The sequence below is a fragment of the Cyrtonyx montezumae genome, unplaced genomic scaffold (assembly GCF_038088225.1).
Source record: "Cyrtonyx montezumae isolate F1298 unplaced genomic scaffold, pur_monq_1.0 scaffold_13, whole genome shotgun sequence".
Classification (NCBI taxonomy): domain Eukaryota; kingdom Metazoa; phylum Chordata; class Aves; order Galliformes; family Odontophoridae; genus Cyrtonyx; species Cyrtonyx montezumae.
In genome coordinates, this window is record NW_027071859.1 from 22,711,798 (window position 1) to 22,734,002 (window position 22,205).

General features: G+C 37.1%; 1 protein-coding gene across 1 annotated transcript in view; it reads right to left on the reverse strand.

Annotated features, from left to right (window-relative positions):
* Window positions 1-5,632: 5,632 nt before the first annotated feature.
* HMGCLL1 (3-hydroxy-3-methylglutaryl-CoA lyase like 1) overlaps window positions 5,633-22,205 on the reverse strand; it is a 74,760-nt gene continuing 58,187 nt past the window's right edge. Inside the window, exons 8-9 of the mRNA XM_065730832.1 lie at window positions 12,166-12,291; window positions 5,633-7,815 (exon numbers count right to left, since the gene is read on the reverse strand). Of these exons, the coding sequence (XP_065586904.1) occupies window positions 7,702-7,815; window positions 12,166-12,291 (240 nt within the window). The 3' untranslated portion in view covers window positions 5,633-7,701. The remainder of the gene's footprint in view (window positions 7,816-12,165; window positions 12,292-22,205) is intronic.

The window sequence follows — 22,205 nt, forward strand, 5'->3', positions numbered from 1 at the left end:
CTGAGCTATACATTTGCTTTACTCTCAAACTCACGTGACTGATATTAACGATGGCTTTGCAATGTGCCTGGTGGGGCAAACTGCAAGAACCACCCTACAGATGTGAATTCATCTGGCAGAAAGGAAAAAAATCCACTCAGAAACATTTCAGAGAGCAATTAGAAAGCATATATGTGGTAGTTTAGTACCGTAGGTTCCCTGCATGTACCTAATGGGGTATCTGTGAGGCAGCACACATGGGAACACACTGTGGCCTGCAGTCTGACTGTGGAACACTCAGTCGAGTTGAGGGAGATCAGGATTACAGCCCTTGTCTTTGGGAAGAGGAATTAAACTGGCTGCTTGGGCAGATGTTTTGACCAGAATGCTTTTGAAACTGGTTATTCTTTCCCTTCTGAGATGCTTCAAAAAGACAAGAGAGAACTTCACCGGTCTGAAAACAATTTTAGAAAACATTCTGTGATCTGAATTCCCAGTGGCAAAAAAACACTTGCTGGGGGATTAAGTGAAATGCCTATTTCTTGAGAAATACATCCTCTCTCTTCATCTCTGTTTCCTATTCATTGTCTCTAGGCCATACTCGAAGTGCCTAATTCTCCCTGTGCACTGTACTGGGAGACATGGTCCCTAACACACCATTGTGGATCCCACTTTGTGGCAATGAGTTCTGGATTTCTCCTTGTAGCTGCGTTATTTCACTAGATTTAAGCTTCTGTTTATTAGCAATTGGTTGTCTTTGCTGTGCTTTTGTAACAATCAGGTTCTGGTCAGCACAATCTAACAGACTGGCATTTCTTGTATTGCTGTCACCATAAGCAGCATATGTCTTATCTTTTTCATGATAACATCCAACAAATTTTCCAATTAGCTCATACTAAGATGTTAGGAACTCTTCATATGTGTGCATAAGCACATAAACTCTCAAAAAGTATGTAAAATGCATTTGAGACTGGGGTAAGTATGTGAGTTATTCTGAAAGACTGCAAGATATTGAGTAGATACTGTACAATTTGTGGTATTTTACAGGCTCTTTCTTTAGGGCTAACTTTAATGCTTAATGGAAAAGTACATTTCCTCCACTACAACATGTAAAATGTACCTGTATCACAATTCTTTTTGATTTACATTTCATAGTGGCACTGTAATCTGTTGATTGTATCTAAGCATTAACTATTAAAGGAATCTCTGCTGTGATGATCTGTATTGAGGTGTCATGATTAGACTCTAACTGCGCCTTGAGCAAAGAAGTGCTGTGCAACACACAGCACCAACTATACAAATACAGTTATAATTCAGTCTGCTTTTTCTGAAGAGCAGTATCCCCAGTTTTGCCACTTTTGTCCCAGACATGGTTAGGAAACACCCAACAAAATCATATGCCCTGTAAAACAACTTCATGGCAAAATCACAAACAATGACAATCATGGGCTGCAAGGGTCCTCTGCAGATCACCTAAGCCAAGCCACTGCTAAAGCAGATTCCCTACAATAGGTTGCACAGCAATGCATCTGGGTGAGTCTTAAAGGACTAGTATCTTTTCTAACAGCCTCATCGTTAAAAACCGTTTAGCTGAAGTGAGACATCTGCACTAAATGCCAGCTGAGGAAAATTAAGTCCACATTTATGTTTCTTTGATGACTTGGGATTCCCAGCTTATTTTGGGTAAGGATGTGATTTGTCTCCCTTCATTTGGAGCTGGGGTGAAATAGCATAAATTTCAGTCTTAATCTAATTTGAAGCAGGGAATAACGGATTCCATTTTTTGTTTTCAATATTGTTTACACAGTCTATCTAAAGATTGTTTCAAATTAAAGAGTCTATGAGACATACACAGGACTTGGTTCCCTGCACAGTGCCGAAGATAAAGCTTAAAACTCAAGTCCATATTTCTTTTGTCTTGCCATAGTGAGTCTTGAATTCTTCAAAAGGAAGATTTTCTTCAGCCAAGCCACTTGCTTGTGAGGTGAATTTGTTTTTTAGAGGGATAGCCCTCTCAAGCTGATGTAGTAATCAAAAGCTACTAACATGAATGATGAATGCATACAGGACCATCACCATCCCCAGTGTGGTGCCTTAAAGAGTGAACATCATTCTGTTCTTTTAAAAAATTACTGTGGGTGCCTTTTACCATTGGATTCAAGCTGCTGAAGACAAATGTCTGCAGCTCAGGTTGAGTTCAGCGCCATGCATTAGGACTTTGCAGGGGAACATCTAAAGCTGGATGAAGCCTCACTGAATTTTTCAACTTCCATTACTGCCTGTAGCTTTTAATGTTTAGTTAATGGAGGGAAAAAATGTTTTCCTAGTTACTTAGAAGAGATTTGTCAGCTATAAAAGCACATGGAGACAAATGATAAAGAGGTAATTCCTAGAAAATGTACTTCAAATAGATTATGAGGTAACAAAGTCAACATAGGTGGACATGTCAGAGGGACAGCTTATATTTGCTAATGCCATATGTGTGAGTTGCTTAATCAGAGCTGCTGAATCTGGTGTAATAGACAAGCGTATCAGTTTCAACAAACACTGAGATAGGTTTTCTTTCAACTTTAACATCACACACAGCAAAATCACAAATGGATATAACAAGGAGGGTACACGCTGATTCCTTTACAAACATACACCTTTTTTACATCAGCTTCAAGGGACTAGGTTGACTTAGGCTTTATTCCTTCTGCCTGCAGTAACTTCATAGCACTGAAGACCAACAAAGTGATAGAGAAGAATCTTAAGAGAAAAATGTTCAAAAATGCATCTTAACAGAAAAAGATTTATCAGCAAGAATTGAGAGGAAGTATGTCTTTTGTTCTGTTCTCCAGACTGAACATTTATTCACTTTTGCAGACATTTCAAATCTAGAGAAACTAACAGTTATCCAGATAATATCATACAAACAGGACAATATTTTATTTTAAAAGAAAGAACTTACAGCAGTCTGAGAAATCATATAAAAATCAGTGTCATGGAATCCCAATTTTCAGATATTTATCATTGTATCTAAACAATATTTCAATCATTTAAAAGCAACTCTGTGAAAAAAATAGGCATATCTTATACATTCACATTAAGCTTGGATGAACTTTTATTTCAACAGTGCCGATTTCAAACATGAGAATTTTACCTCACAGATTTGCAGTCTACATTCTGCGACTCCTTATTATAATAATAAAAGTTTTATGAACTCAAATGATGCTATTAAGAAAGGAAAATTAACCAGAGCTTCTCTGGACTTATTCACAAGACCAGAATATTCACTTCTTTGTCCCATAAACTCTGGTTACACATGAAAATAAAACATTAAAGTGCTGGTCCAGTGCCAAGTTGCCCAAATACATAAAAGCTGCAACTACAAAGCAAACTGCTGCTGGAAGACATTAGCACTGCCCAAGTAAGGGATCCATGACATTGCTGTCCAGTGAAGAACAATTACGCCCATTACTAGTGGAAACGATCAACTTCTCCAAAAACATGTACAAGCCATGCCTTTATAATAGAGTATCTTGACCTACAAAGAGTCAGCATTTGACTTTCTAGCTATTGCCAACAACACAGAAAGAAAAAAAGCTGTTGTAGAAGTATTAAAGTTCAGCAATGCAACATAAGTCACCTGTAAAAGTCTCCGAGCTTTCACAGGCTCAGAGCGGGCCACAGACCTAATTCTGTCCTGGACATTTCAGTTACGTACTCCATTGCCCTAGAACAAGTGAAATGATCTCCCTTCTTGTTCCAGATTTCTGCAGTGTTTTCAGTACAGTGGACTGCAGCAGAAGACAATTTTCAAAGACCAGAAATAAATGTCTCAGAGCATCTAATTTGTCTCTGGTGAGACTCGCAGAGAGCAGTTGATGTGTACTCCTTCTCTCCTCTGCAGTATCTCAGAGTTTACCTTCTCCCCTTTTCAGTATTTATATATGAACATCACCAAAACAGATGCAGAGGGAACATGTTCCCACATTCTAACAGTGTGATCATGATACTCAGAACTCTGCTGCTCTTTCCTTATAGCTTTCAAGAAATACATAATTTTTTTAATGACATAATAATAGGGCCACAAATAGGGAAAAGGGTCACACAGCAGGGAAACAAGACACCTACATCCAAGCGTTCCATGAGTAGAGTTACTTCAGGGTGAAATGAACTCAACGAGGGACACTGATAGGGACTAGAAGAGCAGCCACTACTGGGTGGTCAATCCCTCCAAATGGAAGCATAAGATTAGAATGCCACAAGCACTGGAAAGCAGTAGCACCAACACACTGCATGTTGCTTGAGTTGTATTTTTAAGGGATGCAGTCCCAACTGCTTTACTATATGCTGAACTCAGTGTTATCTACGTGAGTTATGCACGCTCATGGCACAGCAACCAGATTAGCCCTATATCTTAAGGTCGACATGTATCTATTTTCTGAAGCCGAAGAGTAGGCATTATAATGCTCTCCACAGTCAAAGCAATGCCAGTCCAGGAAAGCAGAGCAGCAAAACACTAAGTGTCCAACAGACTTTAGCAGCACAAACATGAGATGTCTAATGATTCTCAGTCACACATTATAAGGAGGATTTCGTGGGGATTGCTCACCTGGACCCAGGCTTAAATTCATCCCAGGCGGCACTTTTGGCACATAAACATTCATTATTTTTTAATCTGGCTCTATGTTTCTTTCCCCTTTAAAACAATCCTGACAAACAATCTATATATCTGTGACCTCCACCCTGGATTACTATAACTCACTATGTGGTTGAAGATGAACGTGCGGGTAAAGTACAGGCTCCAGATGTGAATGCTCATCTTTTCCAATGCTCACAGCATAAAAGAGCAGAAGACCTGCATTTAAGACTCTTCATAAGCTCCCAAGTAGTTTTTAAAGCAAAACCCATGAAAAATTGAGGCATTCTAGGTTTTTCATCCCTGCAATGTAATAGGTAACCTGTTTCAGTGCACAGGGAGAATTCAGAGCCTTAGAACTCCACACTCAGAAGCCCAGATGCTGAACAGTCTACGATGTACTACACACTAAGACATGTCTCCAAATCTCAGGAGTTTAAAGGTCTCTTAGAGCCAAAGTCAGAAATCCTTCAGGGTATTCATGATATAGATGTCTAGAACTTGCTCTTCTAATTTCTATTTTCTATACAGATAATTTATTTAACCCAGAAGTTGTGACAGTAGTGTAACCAACCGCTTCTATCTAAAAAATTTATAGTTGGTTAGTTACTTTAGTAAGTGGACAATTCACTTCCCAAACTGGCCTACAGTTACTGATCTCACCATTATCTTGAAAGAAAAACAAAAATAAAAACAAAAACACTACCTTTCTGCTTTTTTTCACCTCATCTTTCTGGTCTCAGGAATCTTGAATTACTCCCTAGACAGTGACACAACTTCAGATAGTTTAGAAAGTACATTCTTTTTCAGTTCAGTATGTATCCCAGTGGTTAGATTCACAGGTTAGGGCATCCCCAAACAAAGTGCATTTGAATCTCCTCAGGCAGAATAGCAAGCTCATCTCTCATCAGTGATTTAGTCTGAAGTTCAAGCCAAGTTTTAAAAGTGGTTTGCAGAACAACTACTTTTTTTTTTTTAAGAGTGACTTCACTTACACTCTGAGAAGCTCACAGGATCTTGGATGGAAGAACACTTACAAGACTCTGCATTAGAACTGGACAGTTTAGCCTAAAACAAACTAATTCTGTGTATACACAGAAACAAACTGAAAGAGGAAATTTTATTGTTAAAAGACTGTTAAATATTAATTATCACATCATATTCAGAGGCAAATGGCAATTAAATTAGGGTACCTCTAGGATGTCCATGATAGCACTTCATTTAGGCTTACCCACTAACTCTTGCCTAAGTACTATCGCAGATTCCTCACTTCTTTACTGGATTTAATCACTGCAGAATTTTCAAATCCATGGATGATTCAATAAGCAGTTTTGTTAAAATTTGTGTTTTGACAGATGAGCCATAATGGTTGCTAGATCACAAAGACCCCACTGAAACACAGGCAAATGAGGACGGAGCATTTGTTGTGATTCAACTATACATCCAGAGCAGATCAAGCATATCAGGGAATCCATGTCTTTAAGGGTACTTGCAAGTCTTTCTACTACATGCCACAAGAAAGGATGCATTTTAGTATTTTGGATTGATTGATAAGCAAGACATATTCTGCCTCACCTATAATTTCTTTATTGTTTGATTCTTAACATAAGAATTGTGAAACAACACAGCTTATATATTGGTTTTGACTATCATTACAGCATAAACTGGATAAAAGGATTATATTAAATTGCTATCTTTGAGTTACATGGAATGCCAAGTTTAATTTTGTTAAGCTGTGCCAATTCCAAAATACAGTAGAGGCTAAAATATATCAAAAATGGTTCACTTGAGAATTTCAAAGGCAGAGCTAAGATTCAGCCTTTACCTGGCAGATTTGAGCTCCACACAGAAACAATTCAGCCTTTTACTTCTTTACATGCTATCTATTAGTTTCCTTCATCTTACCTTTTTCCAAGCTTCCATACTTTGGGGGAAAACAGAGATTAGTCCAGGGTTTTGGACTATCACATTATCAGATCATTTTTTCAGAAAAAAATATATCTATTAAAGTTAAGTGCACAGAGAATTCTGGAAACAATCTACACAAAATCAATAACAGTATTATGTTTCAGACTGAAAAATGACAATATTTTCATGGAACATTTGAACAGTTTATAGATATGATAAGGCTTTTATTTGCATTTGTCAATTATGGATCTAAAAATGACAAAGCAGTTCACTAGCATCTTGCTGAACTAAGACATCTAAAAGTAAAGTACCACTATCACAAGAGCACAGAGAAATATTACAGATGCTTCTCTTTGTGTAAGCAAATCCATCTGAGTAGTACTATCCACAAAAATTAATGGAAAACGTCAACTCATGGACTACAAAAGAAAAAGTCAAATTGTTCGGTGAGACCTTGGACAAAATTTTTGCCACTTCTATATCACTACTACCCTGAATGATGGTTGAAAACTTGGCCAATTTTTAATTGCTTTTTATAATTAGCTTTTAATACAGTTGAGAAAAAAAAAAAGCAACTACAACAAATTTAACATATGTAACAAATAAGGAAATTTGCATTAGATTTGGAGGATCTGGAAGGTTGCCATTAATCATAAAGTCTTGGAACACGACAAAGTCATCCGTATACTTAACAGATGTTAAACAAAACAAAAAAACAAAAGTGCTATTGCTAAAAATTTCTTATGGTACATTCTGATTTGGCTCTGTGTTCGTAAAAGAACTGAGTTGATAAATAAAAAAATCTACATTTAAATAAATAAAATACATAAGAGAATGGCCACACACAATGTGGGATCTCATAAACTACTGCAAATATTTGTGCTGCTCTAAAAGTCATCTATCAAAACTCAACTTAAAGCATCGTAAAATGGCCTGCTGTTTATATATTTTCCTCACCCGTATATGTACCAAGCATAGTGTTCTCTATGACAGTCATTTATTTCATACTTATAAATAAGACGATTTTTAACAAGACACTACAGTATGGAAACTCCTTCCATAATAAAATGTTATATCTGGGTTCTATTTTATTTCTTTGTTGAAATGGTTTTCTTATATTTGGTTTCTTGATATATATATCCTTAGTCAAGGTAGATGACAAATGCAACTAGTCTGCCAAGAAAATCCATTTACTTCATAGTTCCAGCATTGAAGGAAGCTTGTGCAACCTTTGAGTTAGTTTTCTTGTTCAAAGCTGTACAGATGAAGTTTCCAGCTTCCATCACAGTATAAAGATTTACTCCCTGTAAAATAGAGGTAAAATTGTTAATAATAATAAATGCACACACCTTGAAAATGCTTAAATGTCATGTCATTTTGCTTCTGGGTCTAATTTTTGGAAAGGGTCTGACTCATATCATAAGTCACTAATGGAACTTAGGAAACTTGTGGTGACTTGCACAACAATCACAGCTTCCAGTTGGTGGGAAGTTTTACCACTTTCAGGGTGATTTCTTATTCTAATGGTAGTGAACCAAATACTACAGTAATAAATTTTGAACTCTAAAGAATCTGGAGTAAAGAACTGGAATAATAACTATAAGTTGGAAGGAAAATACATGGTCTAAATATCTGCTGCACTTACTTATCATCAAGTGCTAAAAAATTTGATGATCCTAAGTATTCCATCTGCATTTCAGGAAAACGGAAGAAATTTACTGGCAAGTAATATCAGTGAGAAACAGGATTCTGCATTCTCCTGAACAAATAAAATCTCCTTCTTGAAGAAGTTCCCCTCAAAAACTTAAAAAACTTGCAGCTGCTTGATCTGTCCTAGCTATAAAATGTTCCTTGAGCAATCATGTACATTTGAAGTTTTAGAGTTACATCGTATAACTGATACAAGCTCTCGCTCCAAAGATTGGGAATTATAAACCAGTAAAACCAATAGAAGGGATGCAAAACAGGACTCTGAACGATCAATACAGTGAGCAGCTACACAGAGCTGGGAGCAGTGTGTCAGTCAGCACTAAAGAGTGCAAGCCTTATGAAACCAGAAAGGCACTTTCGTAACACTGCACTGATAGCAATACCTCACTTAGTTACTTGGAATTTTTAAAAGATCTGGCACTTATTTCCACGTTCTGCAGTAAACTTAATCTTTCACATTCTTGGAGGTGGCTAAAAATGTTTGTGAGTATAGAAAATACTTCATAAAAATATAAAAAATATTTGGAAACAAAGTACTAGTTTTCAATGAGCTATAATAATTAGCACCATCTAGTGCTTATTGTTCATTTTTAAAGACTTATAACAAGGGTAATTTCAGCTCATTCTGTTTATACTTCACTGGCCATTACTCAGCTTTAGTTTGTAGGGTACTGTTGTACATAATATAATCTAAAAATTCTTAGAGCATCTGTGCTTTTTACAAGGAAGAAACAAGGTACATTCCAGCATAGACATACTTGGTGGTTTGGTTATGTAAGATGCCAAAATTCGAAATCAAAACTATACAAAATTCACATTTTCAGCACTGTAACACTGTATAATGTGATACATGTTGATATTGATATGGAGTAGATTTACATTTCACATTCATTAAATGGAATACAAGCATCTCTGCCTTTTAAATCACCTTTCTTATGTGGTATAAACCCAAGTGTGTTGCAATGAAGGCACAAATCCCAGCATCTAAAAGCATGGCACACAGATGTGTGTGAGGAAAGAGCACTGACAGATGTTTGTAAGGTTGCTGAGTGCAAATGATGTCATCAGATAGATGCTCAAGATGAACTCAGGTGTATTTGGTAATCAATTCATATATTCAGAATTATTCCTTGCTACCATGAAGCAGAAACAAGTTTCTCCAATAGTATCTATAAACATGAATGAGTTACATTAGAAAAGCATCTGCCAGAAAGCACAGTTCTTTAACTATCACTGAATTCAATTAATTGGTTCTCAACGCTCATAAATACCAAGTCTATTATCTGTATGAACTTTGGTTTCATTGTCAGGATGTGAGGCTAACAGTATTTAGTCACTTCTCAGATAGGCTTATTGTTTGCCAAGCAAACTTCAAAGACATTATAAACACAAGTACAATTTCTAAAATTATATAGGAACCATATAGAGATTGTCTTTATAAAATACACAAGGTCCCTATGAAGTTTAGAATCATAGAAGCATAGAATATCCCAAGTTGGAAGGGACTCACAAGGAACACTGAGTCCAACTCCTGGCTCCACAAAAAGACCACACGAAAATCAGGCCATATGTCTGAGAGCATTGTTCAAACACTCCCTGAACTCTGTCAAGCTTGGTGCCATGACCACTGCGCTGTGGAGGTTGATCCGGAGCCTGATCACTGCACAGTGAAGAACGCTTTCCTGATATCCAACCTGACCCTTCCCTGACAACGTTCCACACTGTTCCCTTGGGTTCTATCATTGGTCACCAGAGAGAGTAGATCAGCACCCACCCCTCTGCTCCCCTTCACAAGGAAGTTTCATGAGCTTGAATGATCTATGACATTATTTTCTATTGATTTACTGCGCTGCAACCAATCATTTTGTTTGTAGATAGGCTACGCTGTAAATTTACATTTATCTTGCTAGAGATTCATCTCATGCACCATTTCTTGGTTAGGTGCTGTGAAGAACAGTATACAGCAAATATTAATCATTATTCTGATGTATCTAGTCAATCTGAACACAGTAACATGCACTTAAATACCATCCATCCTTTGTCTGACACTTTACATGACTTCAGTCAACAAAATGAGTGCTTTAGTGCATCACTGAAAGGAACAAGAGAAGAAGCTCTTTGCAAATGGACAGCATTAGTAATTATAATTTCATTTTTATGCCATTAAATGAAAATGGAAATATTAATAGATTTTTTTCAATCATTATTTTACAAAACTAGACAAAACAAACCGACACTGCGAAGACCAAAACTCATACATTAAGATAAGAATTTTGAGACTGACTATATCCACGGATTTGTCTCTCGTCCAGTAAACCACTCTCTTTTTAATGGGCCAGAAAAGAGTCAAGAAGAGAAGCCTCATGTTTTGCTACTTCATAATCTAAAATTTTAAAAAAAAAAAGAAAGAGCACTAAATGTTTCAAGGTGAGATATTTATTTTCATGGGATTTGGCACTAGCCTTTAGGATAAGCAAAATTACAAATCATTCATAGACTAGTAAATCTTATCAACCAGACTGGAACAAGGTACATTTCTTTTAATTAGGATATTTTTATTCAATTGATTCCTTTTGCTGGGAGTCAGTCAGAAAAGTCAATGGGTATTTTTCCCAGAGAAAGAATATACTGAAAGACTAAGTTTAAAAAGTGCACAGCAATGTAAACTAAAATGCATGGTTTCTTCTTCTCATTCTAAAGAACTGTTATTTTAAAAGAATATGTACCTTCTTCATGAAAAAGTCATCCCAAATAACCTATGAAAAATTCAAAACTCAGTCCGCTTGTACAATGGGTACTTGAGATTAAATCTTTTCTGAACAGAAGTCCCTAAAAAGCATGTGAAAGCAAATGATCATTACGGTGAACTCTGTAAAGTACAGAATCTGATTTCATAGTCCTCAGGGGATTTTCAATTCAGAAAGAAGCTCCACGATACTATTATGTCAAACAGTTCTGTTAGAAAGCACGCCACACTGAACTCCAATAGACAAACAATTCCTTGTAACTTAGATCTTTGTATGGCAGATGTCAGACTTCAGATTCTTCTTGTAGTAGTTTAAATGCAAGCTACAGACATTACAGTTTTGTCAGCTTCTACTATGTTCTCTTTTGAACTTGACCCTCAAAGTTTATGTCTAAGTTGAAGGAGAAATCACTGCATAGCTTAAGTCAGTAAAAAATCATTATGTCATATTTATAGAACAAGTATAACCAACAGGAAAATTTAAGAGCACATTCTACGAAGAAGGTTTCTGGTTCCCAGGAATGCAGAGTAATTAACATGCCAAACAAACTAAGAATACTAAATGTGTACTTGGTGACGATTACTAAAGTGCAGCTCAGTGCAAATAAACTGCCTTGACTTTACCTTCAAGGAAAGGGTGGAAATAAATACAACCATGAAGCCTGCAGAAGTCAGCCAAAATTGTTGAAGCCAGTAACAGATTTTGTACCATTCTGAAGTATATTACTTGGATATCTGACAAATAACAACGTCCTATGCTTGTGCTCCAAACACCAACATTCTTTAGCTACTCTGAAGGCAGAGGAAGTAAGTCCAAAGCTCTCTGAAAAATGCTGAAGTCCACTCTGTCTTTCCTCTGAAGAGGCAATTGGCTTTTGGAGGCTATGTCAACAGCAGCAATTTTTTTTAGGTTACTAAGGCAATGGAATGACTCTAAGCATTGCTCCTGTGCTCCTCATATCTCCAGATAGGGAAACAGGGGTTATTCAAATCCCTGTCAAATACAGTTCTGCTCTAGACTCCTCACGAACATCATTCATATTGTGACAAGCAATATTAAAACACTGACTTGGCAAAAAATACCATCTGCTCCCAATATTTTACTGCACAGCACAACTGTCCAGTATGCATCTCATGTCTTCTACAAAAATACTTCTGTTTGCCTTAAAGTCTTAAGTACAAAGTAAAGGTAACTTACCGTATTGATCCCGAGGCCATTAAGCATATATATAACATCCTCTGTGGCCACATTTCCAGTAGCACCTTTTGCATAGGGACAGCCACCCAAACCAGCAACAGATGAATCCACTACAGTAACTCCCATCTGGAAAACAGCAACACAAAAAATGCGTCACCATCAACAAGTGATATTTATAATTATTCACAAATAGCAGACTTTACACATTAGTTACATATATAAATACACATCTTCACAAGTGGGGCCATTCCACAGAGGAAGTTTCTTATAACAGCCTTAGTCCTGACATCTTTATAAGGTAAAACTCTCCAAACACAGGATGTGGAACAGAGAACTAATGTTTGATTTTGGCAGATAAACTGATTGCTGTTTTAGAGCCATAGTTCTGTGGTATCTTCTCCTTATATATCTGCATTATTTTTAAGGAGCCTGTATCTATTCTGTTAAGGCTTACCAATAACAAAACATAATCAATCAATTTATGTGCAATTTTAAGCATTATGTACAAATCTTTGCAAGTTGGAAGTTTTATTATTAGCATCTGATTTATGTTCCTTTCAATGATTTTGGTACACAAATACTCTAAAATGTGTTTTGCCTTTTCACGAGGAATGTCAGTAATAGCATTTTCTTTCCTCTAACTTTCTTCTGGTTTCTCTTCAGTAGAGATAATGAAACCACCATGTTAACAATTCTGTGAACACTTTTTAAGTTTTTGTTTTAGATGAAGACTACACGGTATTTTCAGCAAGTTGAATGCTTCAGTGTAAGGAAGAATTACACTTGGGGACACCTGTTACAGATTTTGAGTTCAAAACAACTAGGGGAAAAGAAAAAAAAAAAAAAGCATAAACAGCAGTATTCTGTAGACTATAAACCTTTGTTTACAATCTTCACAAGTCAAGAAGATAACACAGTCTCGAGCTCTTTAAATTTCATACCCTAGCACAGCATTCCAAAATCTGGTAAGTTGTTTGGAATTACTCATTAGTTCGGGTATCATGGAATTCCTCATAGGTATAGGTTCTGATAAAATTTAAACAGACATACACCAAAAGTTTATACAGACTGAATCGGGGTGCACCCACAACTCAAACTGAGGACAGGAATTCCTGAGCACAGACAAGTATTCACCCTAACCTTGATGCTGCGTCCTGAGACATTCAGAGGTTAAATCATTCCTGTTGCTTACATGTGCAAGTCATTAAGACCAGCTTAGCAGTCTGACTGCAGTACAAGCTGACTTCTGTTGCTCACATTCATACAAGGTCTTAACCATCCCCATAGGCTAAACTGGGAGCCTGAGTTTCTCCTTCACATACTACCAGCTGGCAAGGCAGGCTAAAGATGATGTTCTGTATGTTTCAGTTGCCAAGTCCCCTTTCCAAACATACCCATCAGCTTCACCCTTTATATGGGAGGTTTCAGTTCTGAAATAAACTTCCCTAAGGTTTTGTTGTACTTGCTTCTAAGTCTTAACAGTGCTCTCCATAGTTCAGTCATTGGCCTTACTGGCTCTTTGGAGTTCTAGCAGTTCAGGGGGTAAAAATAAAAAAGGAATCCAATGATGTGTTGTTCTATGTCCCGTTCTAAAAGGGGAAATGTTATGTTGAGCTAGGTAGTTGCTAAAAGCCTGTAATAAAGACCTCAAATGAGACAAAGTGCATAACCATGACAGGTAAGGCAGTCCTGTTTCATACTGCTCACAAAATGAGACTTTCTGAGAAGGAATATTGTACTTAAAAGTACAGTAATCTGTGCATTATGGAGTGCACCACCAAAGTACCCGTTTCACATTTCAGTCACTTGTCACACACTTTGTGTAACCCACCAGTCAAAAAAATGTGTTATACAACACATCCGTGTCCAGTACACAGAGAGTATGTATTGATGATATCTTTCAACTGGAAATTCTGATTTTTTCACACTAGCTGCTATAATTCATACATTTACTCTAGAAATCATTGCTTCAAGATCCAAAGTGGAAGTAGTTGGGCTCACAAGCATCCCTGCAGAAACACCTAAGACCTAATCTTCTAATTCCAGTGACTTATGAAACATTTGTCACTGAGAAAAAACAGGAAAAATATCAACTAAATTGGTTTTGGTGATGAAGTAGCATCTGAATACAGTTATGCTTGTACAGATAGATGTGATGCCACTGTAATGTTGCATTTACAGTGCAAGGTCCATATAGTTGGAGTATATGTTTCTTACTATTCTTCATTGGAAGGGTTTGTGAACACAGGGAGGGGTACAGGATATCATAGCAACATAAAGGTAACACCAAATACACATCTTTGTCTAAGCGATTCCAGGATTCTCAGGCAGCCTCACTGGGTTAACTCAAACTACTTTAATTGTAAACTTGAGCGAGCTCCATTTTGCCTAATGTAGGCATGAACTTTCTGCTAGCTAAGCAGTGGTAGCAATAATCTCAAGATGACAGATCACAGAATCACAGAATTGTAGGGGTTGGAAGGGACCTCTAGAGATCACTGAGACCAACCTCCTGCCAAAGCAGCTCCCAAGACCAGGTTGCACAGGTAGGCATCCAGGCGGATCTTGAACATCTCCAGAGGAGATGATTAGTGGGAGACAGTATCATTTAAATGACCAACAATTTTGGCTAAACAGCACAAGGAGGAAGTGCAGTCACAGTTTTACGTATTTAACAGCCCCAACATGGAAGCTTTCATGCTAGTTTGGGACACTGAGAAGTAGCATATAAACACATCTCTGTCTGTAACTGTATCTGCATTAGGATGGATTTGCCATTTAAACATTCAGCAAGTTGTAGACAAGGTCTTGACACAGTGTATATGATACAGCAGCTCTGACTAACATTCAAATATGATGACTTCAAGTCATTTCTCTTCATATGCAGTGAGTGGGTCTCTCCCTTTAGAATTCTTTAAAGTTCTCCTTACAACACTTCTGATTACCTACTGCACCATACTGCTATTTCAGCATCAGGCTCAGCAGCATCCATCTGCTTTTGCATGTAGTACTTCTTTCAGTGATAGGCATCTACAACGTGTTTCCTGATCCGTGTGTCGAATCACTGAAGTTCATCTCCAGTATGGCCCCATTCAAAAAGTACTTAAATAACACATACTCCAAGATCCATTTTAACAGCGCTAAAAACAGATGTTGGAAAACATCCTTCAGCAGCACTACTAACTAATTTGGAGGTTAATATTACAGTACAGCCTGTCCAAGCTCAGAGTTTGAAATAGCACTTAATAAATAACTTCTCTGCAAGTCTGAGCAGCTCTGAAGCTGCTTTGCTTTTTTCAACCCTTAAAAGCAAAAAGGGCTCTAAAAGGAAAGCTAAAAATTGATATGAAGTGTAAAATAAGGCTTCATCCTTCATCACATGTACAATATTTGTCAGTTTAAAAGGAGATAATGAGTTTCAAGCTTTTCAGCAATCTGAGCTTACAAAACATTCCCTGTCAATATGAGATCTTCAAAAAGCCCACAGCCTCATTGTCACTTCCTGACAGGTACTAAACTGTGCTGAGATTCATGAGATGTTGCTCTGCAGCTATTTCGTTGAATACATCCAAGAGAAGCACTCGCTGAGCTGAGCTGTTTACATACATATGTGGGTGAACAATGACTTCACTTCCAGGACCACTTAAATGTTCCAATCTTTCTATTCATTTGTAGAGTTTTGATAATCACAAAATACCTGACAGTGGTTCCTGAAGACCTTCTAAACTACTAGCTTTGGCTAGTATCAGCTTACTCTCCAGAGAAAGCCGAAGGCTCTTTGCTTCTGTCCCATGTTAACTTCCTAATTCCCCAAAGAGAGAGCAGGGAATTCAATTCATCACCTTTGTCGAATTGCCAATTTTAACAGGAAACTAATATTGCCAGTGAATAATAAATGCTTCATGTTTCTCAGTTTGCTTTACTGACTCCCCATAAATTCTTGTTGTGACAGTCAGCCCTCTTCATTATCCATCTTTAAACCTGGCTTCACTGATGGAAATGTGTATCTGTCCCTTTCTTAAAAATGGCAAGATCAGTATCAGTAACTTGAAGGGTGCAAAAGCTGTAATTCAGAAGCAATAAGCCAGGTCTGTCATAAATTACAATATTTTTTTAAATGTGAGGTTTTGAAACCATAATATATGCTGGATTTTTCTGGCTTTTAACATCAATTGCATTTATCAAGTACCTACAAAATTTAGCTATTCTGTAAACTTCTTATAAGGTGTCTATGTCCACAGAGACTTTTCCGTGAGTTATATGCTCATGTTGACTAAAATAAAGGTTTTAAAATCAAGTAAGACAACATACTTAAATAAATAATATTTTAGTATATGAACAACTGGAAGCACATATTTCTACATATAAAGCAATAAAATGCAATGACACCTCTCTCTGTGGAAAGCTAACTTCATCTCCCTTCTGCTTCTCTTCTAGTCCTCTCGCTAAAAATTAATGCACCACAAAAGAAAAAGCTTTTTCAAAACTCCATCACTACTGACCACAGGGTGTCACTGTTACATTAAAATCTACTCTCACATTTCATTTATTTAGAAAATTAGTATGCTAAGCTAAACAAAAAAAAAGAAAAAGAAATCCTTTTCTTCTGAAACATACTGAGATGCAAGCAATTTGTGGGCAGACGTGCTGCATAAAATAGGTTAAAACAGCATTCCTTTAACGTATTGCACACATCTTTTCATATTGCTACTGACACATTTATTATAAGCAAAGCTGGCAATGACATTTAGAGTTAAAGTTCTCTAACACTTTCCATCATAAGGCCCTACTTTCAGTTGTTTATTACTTTGTCAGCCTTTAACTGCTGGATCTTATATTTTCCATGCCTTGTCTCTGCCTCAGGCTGTATTGTTTTGGAAAGTTTTAGTGAAAAATGGAGTTGGCTGCTTCCGAGAACAAGTTTTGGGGAAGAAAAATGCTTTGTTATGCTAATATTCAATAATTCTAACACAAGCTTCTTGGAGACATTCTTGTAGCTTTACAATCTCAAATCTGGAACAGGAGTAACACGAACTTAAGTGCTCAACAAAATCCGGGCTGAGGAAAGCTTCACCTCCCTGTCAGGAACGTGGTCAGCCTGATATCTAAAATGCCCGAGAGTCAAGGCACCAACAGCTCACCATGTTCACTCTCAACAAAGAACTGGGGAGCAACTCCTCTCTGAAACTACAAAAAGCCACATCTCTGCCCTACACTGCATCACCTCTATGGGAAACCTCCCACCAACCAGCTTCAGCATCCTGTGCTGTGGACCCAGTTCTTCAGTGAGGTCTCCTGGATGTTTTGAAGAAATCAGTGTCACTACATGTAAGAGAAAATGACCTTTGTCAGGAACTGTGAGGTTTTGAAATGCTTAGAAAGGCCTACTCAAAATCTTAAGCCATACAAAAAAAGTAAGACTGGGAAACAAAAATTCAGAAATCACTACAATTATTGATTTTACTAGTCTTGCTTTTGCAGGCAGATTTTGGTCTCTGGAGTATATGCACTCTGCTTCATTTAAAGGACATTATGATTTGCTTATTCAGGGCTGTACATTAGAACTGGTCCCCTACTAAGGATCACTGACCCTGCAGGGGGCGGAAGGGGACACATTTACAGACCCACAAAGATGTGATGATCACAAGGACCCTGAAAGGCTTTCCATTCTCCCTTCTTTCCATTCCTCCCTTCCTCCTCCCTTCCCAAGCAACCCAGGGCATCGCTAGATTTTCCAGCTGAAAGATCTGAAGCAGAAATTTCTGCACTCAGGTAAAACTGTGGTGGTTTCACAGTTTGTCTGTTTGTCACATCATGTGAATTAATCTCATTGAAAAAATTAGGATATCAAGGTTATAGATTCAAGTTTGAATACAGTCAGAAGACAAACAGATAAAAGAGATAAAATAATAATTTGGGGATCAGGAGCAAGAGAGAATTAGAGAAGAAAATCTATGGGCAACAATGGAGTGGGTAGGAAGGGAAGTGCTATATATATGCAGATAAAACAACACCTATACCACACCTATACCATACCACAAGGCTCTTCTCATGTGCTACATCACATTGTAAATTAATAAAAATAAAGGTCTTTGAATCAACAGGGAAAAAAAAAGATTACTTAACCTGATGGTAAAATTACTGAGGATTATTCTGAGAAAAAGAATGTGCTAAACTGAAGAAAGCTTGTTTTGAACAGATGACACTGAAGCTCTGATGAATAAAAAATATGCACTAATTTTGCCAGGGATAAGCTGAGCTGAGATGTGCCCACTGAGATAAAATGGCTGAATTATCAAAATCCCTGTATTATGGAGCATTGAATGAGAATGCAATGAAGAATGGAACCACAGAAATCAATGTCTGAGATACAGGCTGCAGGGAATGCACTTGACTGTGAGTTACAATATTAAAAATGGACAGTGCTACTATGGGGGACAGAAGGAAGGCACTGTTCTCGTATTTCAACTGGATGTGGCAAAAATGGAATATCTCATTTCAGGGAAAATGGCAAATCTGACCTGAGCATCACAGTGCCTCTAAAGGCTGCTTATTCCTACATTCAGGGATCATAAAATCTAGTTCATTGACCTTATCTATCCTTTTTGTTACTTGTACTTCAGAAAGAAATTATAGATGCTTCAATTTTCTTGTTCAGTTCTGACGAGCATCAACCAGCTCCCAACCCTTTTAGCTCCCAGAAGATTAGCTTCTGCTGATCTATTCTGTGGCTTGAGCTGGGTGGCCAAAGATTGTTCCTGGAAGTCTAATTTCCCTCACTTTGTATACACAACACTTCCAGCAGTGTGGCAGAGGACACTAGCTTGTACTTATGTGAGAAAAAAAAAAAACAGGTGGGTTGCTGAAAACATATATATAAATATAATAAAACACATTTGAAGCAATTATGGTCTTTACAAAAAAGCTGGAAATGTAGAACAGAGCTATTTCATTCCACAACAGTATGTCAACAACAGGGTTTCTGGTACGGAATGGTAACAGCACTTAAAATCCCATCTGACTTTAATTCAACCAGAGCCCTCACACAGCAGCACCTGACTCCCCTAGAGCCAGGAACATCACCCACCCACAGAAACCACTTTGTTTTGACTTTCATTCCCTGTATTATCCCAGAAATCCCACCCACCTGCCACCCTACCAGCTAAAAGGGGGACCTCTCCCACATCCCTGGGGCTGTTATCTCCAGATGTGTTTTGGAGACCTATCAGCTCCCTAAGGGCTGATCACCCACACAGCATGTGTGGTCTTCATGGTCTGAAACTGCTGCTCCCTCATTGGCATGGAAGCTGAGGAAGCTCAGCAGACAAAACCCACGGCAACATTTAAATGGAAGATCCTGCTGAAGCTCAACTTTTCAGCTATTTCAGAAACACCAGGATGGTGGTGGGTCTGCCCATGTTTCCCTAGAAGCCTAGAACCTATCTAATTTAATCTTCCCTCCACATACTCTTCATTCAGTTTTAGTTACATTTTCCATTTCCTTAGGCAACAGCAACATTTCAAAGTGCTATCAGTGAAGCCGGCTTCTTAGAAGAACCCATTTCATACACATAGAACTCTTGCAAACACCCAGTCTTCCAAAGTAGATTGGACTAGTTCTTATTTTACTAAAATTATTCTTACATGGGAGCATGCTTGAGCAAGGGCATGAACTTCAGGACTATATCATTACTATTACGACTGTTAAAATAATTCTACCCTGCAGTTGGAATTCATGGATTTGATGCCTCTTGCAGATCTCAGTAACAATCACTGAAATATCATCATTTCCTAATAAGCAGGCAGAAAGAAAAGGACCTGTTTTAATCAGGGAACAAAAGTCTTTCATCTTTCTAACTGTTCTTAGTGTTGTTTTGTTTTTTTTTTTGGGGGGGGGGGGGGGGGAGGGGGGAGAGGAAGGCAACAGTTATACTTTATGAGGCTACTTATTTTGTAAAAGAAAATTACCTAAAGGAAGTCACAGACATTTCCAACACAGAATGTGTGTTACAATTATATAATCTGCTACTTTGGACAAGGAAATCACTTTAATTTTCATCAAATTTATAAATGTATTATTTTTATGCACTGTTTTAGTTGCTCAGATCAATTCAAAATGTATGAAATTAATGCGCAGAACTTTGAATTCTGTTTTTGTTCTCCCATGGTATTGTTTGCCTTATTATTATTATTATTTTTAATATACATAACATGCATTTAAAAATTACAACAGATAGTATAAGCTCATTTCAGTTACTTTTTTGATGTGATAGTTAATTGCTCTTTCTTCTCATTTCTGGTAATGTATTTCATGACAAAAATAAAGAATTCTACCTGAAGTTAAATAAATGTATATTTCCATCATTCAACATTACTCCATATTAAAGTTCAGGTAAAAAAGGATTTGTAGAGTTAATGCTACTAAATAAAAAGCTGCACTTTTCATTCAGGCAAACTACTACTTTGAATCACTCTTATTTCTATTTTCATAATCCCCTGAGTGAAAAAAAAACACTTTATTTTATTTTAGTATGTAGGATGTAAGGCAGTTTGGAGATTCTACTCCCAAATATTCACTGACTAAATATATTCACCATGAAGAAGAGCGAATTGCCAAAGCTGTATGGTAAACTACCCTTATGAAAAAAGCTCCTGGCATTTATTACATCATCTGGATTACACAGGTGCATATCCATCTTCTCCCATATTTGGAAAATAAGAAATACATTCTCCATTTGAATGCTTTTAACTTATTTACAGCTAGACCTGGAGACTTAATATTTATCATCACAAAGTATAAAGCCAAATGTCTTTTTTCTTCAGGAGCACCAAAGATTAACAGATTAGAATGTTTTCCACATGTCCATTTTACTGTCAAGAGAATATTAAAGAAGTTTTCCAGCTTCCGCAGCTCAGCCAGATGTCAATGGATCCCACAGTGAAGCAAAATTGGCAGAGTAGCCTTCTCATGACCCCAGCATTGTTTTATCAAGGATCACTTTAAAAGTATAAAGGGCCATTTCTTGCTGAGTTCTGTAATGTTTTTCAGCCCTTTTCCCCTGCAATTACACAAAAGTGCTGACTTTGTTGAACTACTGATATGCAGTAGTATTTCTTATGACTTCTCTCACACTGTGCTTTAATTGCTGTTTGTGTTGGCACAAGAAAAGTACCACGTCTTGTTTCCACTGTACATTTCCGGACTTTGGTTTCAGTAACATCAGTGTAGGATATTGTACTGGGCATATGTTTTGTTGTGTAAACATTAACTGGTAATTTACCCTGTCAATCTCCACAGTATGGCCTCTAATTATCAGAGGTTGAGGGGCTTCAGATGGACACTTTGTAAAATATTTACAATAGCTATACTGCTGCTTTTTTTCCTCGCCAGTATCCATGTTATGAAAACCACTGCAAGGAAAAAAATAGACCACCAACAAAAAAGAAAACAAAAACCAAACAAGTAAACTATAAAATCCAGCAACAAAAACAAATGTATTCATTTTTGCCATCATTCCTAAGAAGGGAGACTAGGATCCCAATTAGGTAAGCAAAAGCTATAGCAAAATTTCAATATGCAGGTTATGGTATAATAAAGTAATAAATATTCCTGTCTTTTTTAAAATATTTATTCCCTTCTGTACCTTTTTGGAAAAAAAAAAAAAAAGAAGTATTTCCATCAGTAAATTTGAGTTTTCTGTTCATTCCCACTAAATAACCCCTGAACTTGCTAATAGCTATGCACATGCTTACTTTTATTCAAGACTCAGACAAATGTATTTAACAAATGGACCACTAAGGTCTTGTTGGAAAATACGGCTTCTACTGTAAAGATTCAGAACCTAGGAGCAATGTCTTTTTAGGAACTCCAGAATATATGTTTTACTCATTCATCTATGTGATTTCAAGGAAGTAGAACTTTCCATTTTGTTATAAAATGTAATGTTCTGAGTAGGAATCCAGGATGGGATTAAACAGTTAATAACTACTGTAAAGCGACCAGAGAAAATGTAATCAAACAGGGCAACTTTTTGGACATT